General features: G+C 34.3%; 1 protein-coding gene across 1 annotated transcript in view; it reads left to right on the forward strand.

The window, feature by feature from the left end:
* LOC149560544 (Tetratricopeptide repeat (TPR)-like superfamily protein) overlaps positions 1–12,812 on the forward strand; it is a 343,698-nt gene extending 330,886 nt beyond the window's left edge. Inside the window, exons 13-14 of the mRNA XM_089824725.1 lie at positions 11,396–11,515; positions 11,661–12,812. Of these exons, the coding sequence (XP_089680851.1) occupies positions 11,396–11,515; positions 11,661–12,071 (531 nt within the window). The 3' untranslated portion in view covers positions 12,072–12,812. The remainder of the gene's footprint in view (positions 1–11,395; positions 11,516–11,660) is intronic.
* The last annotated feature ends 484 nt before the right edge of the window (positions 12,813–13,296 follow it).

The following is a 13,296-nucleotide window of genomic DNA, read 5'->3' on the forward strand; positions in this document are numbered from 1 at the left end:
ATCATGTTTTTGTTGGATACAATTAATCAATTATGTGTTGTCTTTGATGTTACACATATGTCATATCAGTTGACAGTCAATGCATGCCGAGCTCACTTGGTCAATGAAGACAGTTTTTCTTGTCTACCGAGCGTTCCTAAGTTTACTCTGTGCAAAGACAGTGTCTACCGAGCTCACTCGGGCATCGAAGGAATTCATGCAAAAAAAAAAAAGTGTTAACCGAGCTCACTTGGTCAATGAAGGAAGTTGAATAGAGTTAGTGTTAACCGAGTTCACTCGGTTACCAAAGAATTTTCGCAAGTTCGCAATGTTAACTGAGCTTCTGTTGGTCAACACAGGAAATTGCTTCAGAGTTAGTTTCTACCGAGTTGAGTCGGCTAATGAAGGATTTTCTTTTTTAGCATGTGAAGCCTAATCATTTTACCTATTGATTCTAGCCGACTATGGTAATGAATATTGGTTATTCTAATTTATATTTGAGCCGACTTAACAATTTGGAAGGTATAAGTAAAAGGTCAATTTGTGATTTCAAAGTAATGCATGAAGTGTTGAATGAATTGCAAGAGATAAAAGAAGGAAGCAAACTTGAAGGATAAGAAAGTATCCTTGTGGAGCAGAAAAGTGATATTTGATCAGGAAGGATCAAGTATAAACTAGAATAGAGATCTGTAATCAGCAATTTAGTTGCATCTTAATCAGGTCATTTCATTGTTACTCTCTAACCATTGTAGCAGTGATTTAAAAATCTCTTAATAGAGTTGGTTTAACATCCATTTGTAAATCCTCTGACAAGGTGGTAATTCCATTGAATTGTTTCAAGACCTCTAACAAGACCACTTCTAACAGGGTGATTAAATCTTTTAACAAGGTCACACCTAACAGTTTGTTTTGTAACCTTTAATAGGGTTGGCTCCTAATAGGGCTCATTTCAAAAGGGTGAAAAACAGTAACTCGTTACATTGGTGGTTTTTCCCAAATTAGATTTCCACATTAAATCCTGGTGCCATATGTGTTCATGTTATTGTCTTCATGCTTGAAATTAAGATTAAGTAATCATTGACAATATCTTAAGTTTTGCGAAGATAACACATTCTGCATTTATCGAGTTATAGTATTTTGTGTATGTTTACCGAGCATCAGCAGTATTCAGTTTTCAGATTATAATTTGTATTAACATCTAAGAGATCTAGGATTTATTTTAGTAGTAACTGATTCACCCTTCCCCTCTCAGTTACTCCTCTTATATTTCCAATAGTTTTTTCATTCCAAGAGCAAAAACAATTTATCAAAAATGTTTTTTTATTTCCAAAAAACGATGAGGAACATGGTTTTTGGCAAAAATGATTTGTGTTCTAATGATTATTGAGCACGTTTTTGGGATCCGTGTCATTCAATGCTCATCAATATCCACTACTTGCAAGATTGAAAGAATCATGTTAGTTGTTTGTGGATTCGAATTTGGAGGAGAATATTTTTTCAAACCTATCAATCTTCCTATTTTGGCTCTTTGATCTCTAAGTAAGTAGACATTTTCAACTTTTTTCATTAATTCATGCTTATCTTGCTATTTTGCTGCATATTATGGCTTGTTTTTGCACATTTGTCCAAATATATGCCATGTGGAGTGTGAATTCTCTTTAAATAAGATGAAAACCTTCATCTTCACATTTTTGGATTTTTCCCAAAATTCAAATTCAAAATTGCATAAAAGAGCAATTTGCTTGTTGACATGTTTGAGTCTAAGACCAAATGTATGTGTTTGTTCTCGTTGGTTGTTTGTTTGTTTTTTCGTTTTTCTTCTTTTTGAAGTTGAAAGTTCTTTCCTAAAAACTTAACTTCATTTCATTTTTCACCTTTTCATGCAAATGCATCATTTCACTCAACATTCATCATTACATGCTATAGCACATTGCATGTTCTTTCCCATATGCGATTACATGTTATCTCATCCTCCATCTACACTTACATGCAATCTTTTTCTTCACTCTCACTTACATGCATTTCCATCCTTTGAACCCATTTGCATGTTTTTATCAAGTCATGATTACATGTAAATTACTTTACATGTAATTGCATCCAAAGAACCTGATTTTGGCTAAAGGTCACTCTTTAAAGTCAAAAGTCAGCATTTCCACATATTTCCATGTGCCTAGCCTTTATTTCTCAAAGCATTTACATAAGTACTCATTCTTTTCCAACATGCTTTCATCTCCCTCAATCGCATATCAGCCTTTGCATATGCCTACCATTTCATTCATGGTCATTAGACACGATCTCTGAGTATTTGATCCATACTCGAAGCATTTTGTCCTTCATAGATCCTTTGTTGCTGATTCAAAATCAATGTCTTTATGGAATCAATATCCTCTGATGATGTGTTCATGTTTTGGAATTTTCATGTTGCAGCACAAGATATGCCCTCATCCTCGAAATCTAAGGGAAAGATGAAGTACCAAGACGACAAAGAGTTAGCTCATGCGACTACATCTCAAGTTTTATTACCTCTAGATAATGTTTTTTACATAGAGATTGGGCATGTTGACATGGCTGAGTTCTTGCAAAGGATTGAAGTCCCTACAAATTGAGAGATGATACGTATTAAGAAGAGCATATTCATTTGGTGTCTACTTTCCCTATGGCTGCCTTGGAACCATAATTTGTTTTGGGATGTGCAAAGCATTTCAGCCCGAAGACCAAGACTATAAAAGATGCAGATGGAAAGGTTATCATTAGCCTTGATCTCGAGGTTATTGAACAGATCTTCAGGGTACCTCAAAGTGCAGAATGTGTGGATCTAACAAAATAAATGTCACAAGAGATATGGAATGATAATAAGGCAACCTATCAAAATTCTATAAACTCCTACTAGTTGGATTCTAAAAGAAACAATTTCTCAAGATGAGATAAAACCCTTCACAACTCTAGTTTTAAGCTAGAATGCAAAGACTTGATTACTCTCCTTAGCAGACTACATCGTCTCAAGGAGTCCAATGATTTCAAGCCATGGATGTACAAATTCATCTTTCAAATCTTTGACAATGAAAAACTTGTCTTCTAGGGTGAGCTTATCAATACTGCTATTTGTGAGTAGTTGGTTAATGTGGGAACTTTAGCGCCATTTTACATGAACTCCTACTTGATCTACATATTTGCATCCATGGGATCTTTCTGGGGTCTTTTCCACCAAAGGGGATTGGTTACAAGTTCCTATCTAGGACTACTATGATCAAATCACTTTGGTAAACAAAAAATATCACTACAGGAGAGTCCAAGATGTATTTTTTGGATATTTCCAAAGTTTGTTTAATATACAGTTGCTAATCAAGCGAGTGTTAGATGAAGCTTGGAATAGGGTTAATCAATTTGGTGTTATCTTTCTGCAGTTTCCAACTTTCACTTATTTGAGAGTTGGCTACTTCAGAGGAGAACCATATACTCTCCTGAGATATGCTATAGATAAAATCATACCGATGGAATTAGTCCGGTAGCTTATGTAAGTACAGTCATATTAGAATACTCAACATAGCCTAGGACTTGGTACCACTACAACCAAGCCCTTGGTAATTGGTCAGGATACGATCAATTTAGTCTACAAGATGAAGGAATATAGAGGCCAAACTTCAACTTATCACATTGAAGAGGTTCAAGTCTAGGTATGGTTTTGATTATTGAGCAATTCACTCAGTGATCAAAAGAGTGTTCACCCATGTCCATCGCATAATGGATATATGGAATGACCTGCGCACGGAGCTGGACATCATGAGGATGAACTACTATAGACTCACTTTGTAGCAGATCGTTGATTTGAACATGCCCGAAATCCCATCCAATCTCTTGATTGAAGATGATGGCAATATTCTTGATCCAGAATACCATCATGTTGGTTTTGACAAGCAGTATCCTTTTCCTATACAATGGTAGTAGAAAGGTGTATCCATTTTTGCTAGATTTTAGTCTATTTTGGTAAATACCAACAAATGGTTACAAATTAAAGGCCTAAAAAGGGAGAATCCTAAGCTCAGGGTAGACTATGGTAGTTTTCAACCATCTGGAAGGAAATCCCAACTGAAAATTTCAAGACAAGATGGTGCATTTTCTTCTGTTCTAGCTAAATCCCTCAAGTTTAAGTTGAAAGGTGGAAACGGGTCTAAGTCACCTCAAGAATCTTCACAAGCACCTTTGCAAGCTCAAGAACTTTATGAGGAGGATGAAGATGAAGAAGGGGAGGTTATAATTATTTCTTCTCCACATCAAGATCCATCCATTCAGGAAACACCTTTTCTTGGTGTTATAGATAATGATGTGGATTCTTTCTCCACTGTTTTTACACCTACCATTCCAGCGTCAGAGGTGAACACATTAGCACTTCCTATCTCCTCAGCAACTCCTATTCACATGGTTGAGTAGTGCGCGAATTTGGGAAACATATTTGAAGAATTCTCAACACTTACAGAAGGTCAAGTATCCCAACTTGATACTTCAATGACTGGTTTTGAAGCATTCGTTACAAAATCTTCTCATTAGGTACCTCTCCGCATAACTATGCAAACTGAGGCATGTTTAGTCGCAATGAAAATACAATCAGGATCAATTTCAATGGTTGCCACTATACCTGATTTGGCAGATGAAGGTTTTAGTTTGCCTGCTTGGTTGGGCAAGATCACTATGAAGAGGAGGGTTGTTTTGCTAATGTATCAAAGAGCAATCATGAGCTATGAGAGAAGAAGAATCAGCTCAAGCAGGAGGTTGCTCGCCTAAATGAGGTAATTCAACAACAGTCTTCACAATAGGTAGTCACTACATCTCAGACACCTCGAGAGATGTGGATAATGATAGCGACAAAAACTTGGTTTGGAGAAGTTGTCTCTGAAGGAGTTCAGGTCATCATAGATGCAGTTAAAATCCTTGAACATATTAGAGGTATTGAAGAGATGTTGCATGACCTGATTGCATCTCTGAATCATGAAACTAACACCTTAAAGGAAATTTTGTGTGCTTGGGATGAAATCGCCAATTCTAATTTGGACAGCCTGGTTGCATGTGATGTCCTATCTTGCAAATGTTCATGTGCCATAGACTTATAGATTTCAAGGAAGAGATGCTAAGAAAACTTGTAACAAAGTTGCATGCAACATGAGAATATTGTCAATCCATTGAAATTGAGGTAATGTGTGACCTTGAACAAATGGGATGTCAAGTTCTTACTGAGCATGACAACTTGGTAGCAATAGAGGAGATGGCTTCAGAATATACAATCAGAGTTAATACTGATCTAGATTGTGAAGATTTTGGTTCTCACACAATGAATAGGTTTGGTTTGTACAAATCCTCAACAAAGCACCTACAAGATTCTCTCATAGTGAATTGTAAAGTTGTAAATCAGAATATACTGATGCAATTAGAATAGAAGCTATATCAAAGACAATGGAAATCTTAGATCTTTCTACAATGTGTGATGTCATCATCAAGTTTAAGGCACTTACGAACAACCTTTAGGATTGTTTCACTTCTCTTCCATCTTCTTACTTTTCTTTTTCATGTTTGTAGATTGGAGAGGATGTATTGCATGAAACTGTGTGATTACATGTCATACAATTTGCATGTCCTTATGACATGTAATCCAATAATTTCTCTTGTTAGTTAGATTGGGTCAAAGTTGGTTGACTTACTCCCACTTTTTTTTCATTTTTCTCAACTCCATTGACTATAGAAAAGAGTGCCCCTTATTGTAAAAATCATCTTTTATTGTATGTAATAGAGCTCTGGAGAAATTGTGCAAGCCTAACTTTGATTGTGTAGAACTATTTTGAAAGAAAAATGAATACAAACAATTGAAGTTAAACTTTGATTCGGTACAATTGTGACTTGTGCAAGTTGGAGGCTTTGACTAGGAATGGTTATGGTGATACATAGACTAGGAGCTTTAATTGTAGCTTGTATCTTCTTTTTAATTCACAAAATTAGTCAGAATTCTTTATTTCTGGAAGTCTTTGTGCTCCAATAGTAAAGGTTATTCTAAGAGCATATATTAAGACTGGACTTAGAACCAAACTAGTACACTTTCATCTAGCCTTTGAGTTAGTGTTGGTTTATCAGTATCACCGTTTACAACTTTAGGTAGAACTGTAGTTAGAGGTTTCATCTTGCCCATTACATGCTCCACGAGTAATCAAATTCTTTTTTGAAAGATAGGAGGAAAGAATATTGGTAATACCTTTTCAAAATCTCTTAACTTTTTGCTTACCTTGAGTTGATCCAAGGAACGGTGAGAAAGGGGAGCCTTCCTTTTAAGGTAGGAGAGATTTTGTCTCACACATTGTGGCTGGTCATCCTATTTTGTGACTGGAATTTACCCAAAACCATTGGTTGCAAAATATCTATCCAATAAAATTGCACTGAGTTACCCAAACACAACTTGACTTAAGAAGCTTCATCAACACAACATTATTTTATAACATCAAATATAATAAAGTGCCATTATAATAATGTATCTTTAACAACTAGATATAAATATGAACCCAAACAATTAAAAACTCCATTCAATGCAGGTGATGACCAATTGCCAGTGCTATCAACTGCACTGCCAAATATGACAGTTGTCAAAATTTGACTATAGTTAGTCCTCAACTGAGACCCACAAATCTCATTGCCAGCTTATGAGACTCGCTATGATGAACTGACTCAATCCTCTGTAGAGTTGTGCCAAAAATGAGGACATTACATAGACATGTAGAATTTTTTAGGGTTGTAGGTACTTTGGTTGAGCAAAGATATGAGTACATTTTTTGGACATCATGCCCTATTACACTCCATTATCTTGGTGATGCAAGAAATTGACACTCAATAGAGTGAATGGAATATACCAAGAGCATGAAGAGATATAGATGTTTTTGACAAAGCACCATATGTGACAAGGCATTGTCAGGACTTTCTGGAGGTTGGAATTGATGAAGGTAGATATGATTTATTTATCTAATTTTATTTGTGCCATGTTCATTATGTATATGAGATTTGTTAATACCTTATTTACAAATTTCTAATGTTATTTACATGATCCTAGTTTGCTAAGACTCAATATACATTACATAAAATTTTAATGAGATGACTTTTGAAGGTAGGAAAGGCATTTAGTGCAATGGTTATTAACTTATTAGCAACCAATAAAAATATAGCCTCGAATGAAATACTTTTCAAAAGGGTGGGATCAATCCTTCTTCATTTGTGGAACAAGCTGACTACACCATTGAACCACCTTGCATATGTGCTATTTCCCAATTTCTTTAGCTTTTGGATACTTTTGCAAGGGAGAAACCATATCGAGATTTTGAAGTTGCTATTGGGTATAATCAAGCATTCACTAGACTATTCTCATAGTTGGAAGTGCTGGAAAATGTTAGGAGAGGATTTGGCATGTTTATCTTACGGACAAATCATAGTCCTTGTGTTAATGACCAATGCGAAATGGATTCCCATAAATTGTGGTACGTTCACAGTCAAGATTATTTGTTCCTCCAACATCTTGCAATCTAGGTTCTATAACAAGTTTTTAATTTTTCTAGTTTTTAATTTTATCATTTGTATTGTACAATTTAGTGCAATACAAAGTATCGAGATGTAAACCACGAGTGTATCAATGTCGATGCAACTATTGAAGATCTAGCTAGAGTGATTGTGGGTTGTAATTAGATACTTACAAATGATGCACCTAGTGAGAGTGCCACTATTTTGGGTTCAAATGATGTTGAACTTGTAGAGATCGATGATGATCTTGATCTATATTCTTTTGATAATTGATCAAGATAGAAGACAATTATGATTTTTGGTTGTCATTTTTATAACTGTAATGATTTACATTTAAATCTTGACCTTGAACATATATGATATACATTATATTGATATGACATAATATTGAATTAATGAACTATAAATTGGCATTTGGCATTGAGCAATGATGAAGTACCATGCTATCAAATTTATTTAGTTTTATAATTTTGTATTGCTCTTTAAATGTTTGTGTATACATATTGATTCATTCATTCATTCATACATACATGTATAGACATACCCAAACCCATGTATCGAAGGGTAAGCATTTTTAGCCGTACCCACGCATTGGGACCTCGTACCTATATTAACAACTAAGGTTTTTGAGTTCTACTATTTTCAGTTAAAGAGCAATGGTGTGAAACCCCCACTTAATTCACTAGCTTCAATTTATGCCATGTATTAATAAAGAGGTGAAGGTTCAATCCTCTCTCATTTGTTACCAGTAAACTGTCTTTCTTCTTTCTATGATTTGTACTGACTGAGTGGCGATGGTTTGGAAGCCCTACTCTATATAATTTACTGCATATAAGTTTCTGCTTTTTTGAGCATTGATTATTATTAGTTTACGTATTTGCATTTATTATAATCTAACAATCAACTCTCACTCTACTTTAGTTTCTATATTATTTTATATCGTTAAAAGTAATAATCAGTGATGGTAATTATATTAATCTACCCAATCACTAATAATTAGTGCTCTCATCTACATCTCCGAGGTAGTTGCCCAATTTTTACTCCAGGACCAAGATATGATGACCTCCAAGGTGTTTTTATCAGATTTATATGTCGACAGGATTTAAATTTTGTTTACTGTGGTGCAGGTGTATATATATCAATATAGGTTGAACCTTACACAGTTCAGTGGCCTTTGATTATTGCTTTTTCCAACTCACAATAATCCTGCAATGATAAGTTGATCAATATTGATCTTCTAGGAACTAATATTGAAATGATGTGACTTAATGGTTCTAGAGTAGCATTGATCATAAGGCTGTTACTTGTATTATTCTGCACTGCTTATTTCTTGACATCGCTACGTATTTGATCGAATCCAAATAAATAATAAATGTGGAGCTATGACTCACATAGACACATGGCTCTACGTGGAACCTTGTGGTTTCATGTGGAGACATGTCATTTGACCTATAATTCATTCTCATTAACAGCTGCTCGGTAATACTTTCCCAGCAATTGATTAATCATACCAATTATGATCGATTATGTCTGCTTTAATACATATTTTAATATATTGATGCTCTTCAGCAATTATATGATTAATAATTAGTACAATGTAATCAATAATGTATATGCATTTGATAATATGGTTATTATTAAATGGATATACATAAGTGTTGCCTTTATCATGGAGTGTTTTCCCTCCAGATATCTGAATTGTCATGGTTTATTTTATGTTTGTTTCATCTGTGATTTTATATATTTATGGTCCTAATGCTCGAGATGGTGAGGTTTGGGACTTGTGCAACCTCACAAATCCCTTCTTTAACTAAATGCTTCTCATCCACTTCCCCTCCTCTTCTTCATTTGTGTCCTCGGTACGTTCCTTTTGCTCCTGCTTTTGATTTCTCTTCTGTTCCAAAGTGTGTGAGACAATGTTACTGAGGAACCTTTTCTTGTTTACATCAGAACTACTTCTCCTTTTAGGTTCGATTCATCTTGTGAAGAAAGGAGTATCAGATTATTTGCTAAAATACTGCTTTGACTCAAAAGTGGTTTTTGGATATACCTTCACTTGTTTTACATCAAATTTAGATGCTACAACTTTATTGTCTTCTTGATCTTTACCTTAGGACTTGTCCTTTGAGAGAAACACAAATAGTGAGATTGCAATTGTCAAAAAACACTGGAAAGCTATTGGTTGCAACATTCAAATATTTCCTTTAGTTACTCTCACTAACTAGAATATCCCTCCCCGTCATAACCTAGGTTTGGCTGAGCTTTTATGTCTAAACTTCGTTGAAGGAACTATAGTTGTAATATAATTTCAGTTCTTAAGCCATCAATTTGCGTCAAAGCATTTTGTACTATATTTGGCCTGCCTAAATGATTAATAAATAATATTTAATGCTTCTAGCATTATGTGAATGTTTATTAATTCCGCCGACTGCAATGAAAAATGCAATCTGAATGGACTTTATGAAATGAAACCTACACACTGGATTATTTTTAGCTATAGTGTCTTATGGCTCATGTTTATCTACTTTATTATCTGCCCCTCTTGTTTTGGTGCATCTTTTGTTGAATGTGTTAAGAGTAATAGGTACTTTCTTCCTTAGTATCTATCCATTGAAACTGATAGGACATTCTGAATTCGGTTAACTTATTGTTTTTAGTAATTTGAGAACATTAGCATACCTTGTTTTTTCCCACTCTACTCTGAATGAAGAAGTGTGTCATGAATCCATTTTCTGTCGAACTTCAATTTTTTCTCTTTTTCTTCTGTTGACACATACTTATGATACGTCAGTTTTTGGTATCAGAGCATTTGAGTCTCGTTGCCTGCTTTGACTTACACTGCCCGCTTTAATTTAACCGTACCATTAGAAGTTACGTAGTCAATATAGACTCAACTAAATTGCTAACGGAAAATTACTGGAGGATTGAGTGAGTTATAATGAACCTCGAGTCTATCTTTTACAAATTGGGGTCCGTTAGGGTGTTTTACTATCTCGATAGCATGTCTGAGGGTATCTACAGACTAATGGGATATGCGTTAGTGACACTTAAGATTGCTGCTCACATGATAATTTACTTCTCCTTACTATTGACTACTGTTAATCACTTGGGAGTTTTGCTTGGTTTCATTTCCATATCAAAATGGACACATCTTATGGATTGAAAAATACTTGGTTTTGTATGTTTTGCTTCTTTTGAAGCTTTTCCATGTAAACTAGAATGAATGCTAAGCGTTTTTGTCAATTTATAAAGTCCCTGTCCCATCCCCAGTGACGATGACATAATTCTAATTGTTAGCTTATCTTTATATATGATTCATTGTTGTTATTAGGTTATCTTTATATATTGAAAGAGCTAAAATATAAAAGGACTGATTTTATTGATTCAGATTTTCATTGGATACAAACAGAATGATACATAATGATTCATATTGATATCTGAACAACTTTATATAGCCTTATTTTCCCTTACAAAAATTACTTATGAGAATAATTTCCTAACCACTGAATATCTAACTTATTTATTTATTTAATCTAAGCATAAAACTAATCTAATTAATGTAATAAATCTTTTACATATATGACTCGTTTTTTTTGTCTTGTTAAATTCATCCTTGAGGTCTATGCTCCCGTTCATATGGAAGAAAACTATTTTCATCATAGATCGCTAAATGTATGTTTGCATGCAGAGGGAAAAAAACGCGTCTGCAAGTTTTATATTGCGAAATAAGATTGTTAAGCGCTATGGAGATTTAATTTATATTCTTGGTACTTAAGTACAATTGAGACGACATATTTGCTTCATGGCACGATATTGGTCAATTTATTGTCAGTATGTGTCTGACGAAAGCTTATCAATGGAATTCTTTTAACAGGTATTGTTAGCAAAGAATGAATTTGAAAAAGCACTTGATTTTCTCAAGGAAATGAAAGAGGATGGAATCCTTTCTGATGTTATTGTCTACAACACTATTATTCGTGAAGCTTCTAAGAAGGTAACTTTACTGGTTAATCCAATAAAAAACTTACAATGCAAATAGTTTTTTTAAAGATTCAATGCCTACGGTTCCCATTTGTTTTTATCTTGAACTCCTTCAAATCTATATAACGTTACTCGGGAAATTTATACAATACATGCAGGTACGTTTTGATGTGATAGAATTAGTAGTAGAACATATGCATCGGCAAAAGATTAAACCAGATCCAGAAACATGCTTACTAGTTTTTTCTTCTTATAATGATTATGGGTTTTTGGACACTGCGGTGGAAGCGTTGCAAGTTTTAAGTGTACGTATGGTGTCAGAAAATGAAACTGTTCAGAGAAAAATGAAATCCATTTATGAAAAACTGGTTCTTGATGAACGTCCAAGCGCAGACGAGGCTCTCGTAGAAATTTTCAAGGATTCTAGAGAGTATTTAGCAGCTGCACTTTTTAACATGCGATTGTGCGCATTTACCGGTGTTTCAAATTCCTGGGTACCAGCAGAGAGTCCGTGGGCTATCCGACTACATTCACAATACAACCAAAGCCTATTTGTTGGGCAAGAGTGAAAATATTCAATTGTATAAAATTTCGAAAGAATGTAAAGTACAATGGTTTTCTGAATTACTAAATGGATGGTAGCTGCAATGCTTGCCTTCCCAAATTTTGTAAGCCAGTTGCTCTTTCATTGTCAAAGATTGCAGAGGGTTTTACGTAAATTTTGTTCTCAGCTTATTGTTATTTCTATTGATAGTTATTATCCGCTTGATTGAGCATGGAGTCTACATGCTAAGCCCTTGCGATCTTGTTCCACTGGTGTCAGCTCGAAAATTAGAAATTTCAATAGAAAATAGATATTCAAGTACAGTTTCAAGCAAAATCCAGCTGAAGAAAACAAATTGAGGCTAAGGGACTTCTTGTAATCAATGAACGATTAGAGTCATTTTGGTCAGCTAGCCTTGCTGGACTTGGCAGGACCGAATGTGTTCACTTGGTGGGGTCTATGAAAATCATGGAAAAAAGTGTACACAAAGCATTGAAATGCGGGAAAAGTCAGGTATTTCCCAGGGCTTGGAGGTTGCCAATAAAATTATGAAAAATTGGCATGCGTATTGCCCTAAAAAGTTTGTGGGGTCTGAAGAGTTGTTCTTAGACCCTACCCCTAGATCATAATAGGGGAGCTCTCCTTTGAGTGTTCCTACCCCAAATCCTTACACTTTTAAAAAACAGGAGAATGAATATATTTTGTACGCTGTTAGATGGAATACTATTTAGTTATTTTTTTTAATAAATAATTTATTGTTAATTAAGTTATATTTGTACACTTGTCTAAGGTACATATGGTTGAATTAAGGCATACAAACTCCTTTATGCCATGTTTTGTAACTATATGTGATTATCTTTTTAAAAATTGTTTCTATTTGATATCTCTCTCTATATATATAGTTTAAAAAGTCATGGGATCCAACCATATGAATTGGACACCAAAGATCAAAGATGGATAAGTATTCTCGGTGTAGTCCTTACATAAATATCTTTGATTTATTGTCTCTATATTTACAATTACTGATTCCTTCATTTAAAATAACTTTTATTTTCATGTAGCAAATGCATTTTGTTATATGTGATCAAACTAGTCTCTATTTGATTAAAGTTATTATATATTTAAAGTTTATTTCTTTGGAAGGTGCATGATAAAAAATACTTATAAAGCCTTAAAACTTTCTTTAATTCATAGTTCTTTCAATTTACCAAGGCAAAATTGAATTAAGTATCGATTCCATGTTTGATTCA

The sequence above is a fragment of the Cupressus sempervirens genome, chromosome 4 (assembly GCF_028749045.1).
Source record: "Cupressus sempervirens isolate cs-2001-9-10 chromosome 4, ASM2874904v1, whole genome shotgun sequence".
NCBI lineage: Eukaryota > Viridiplantae > Streptophyta > Pinopsida > Cupressales > Cupressaceae > Cupressus > Cupressus sempervirens.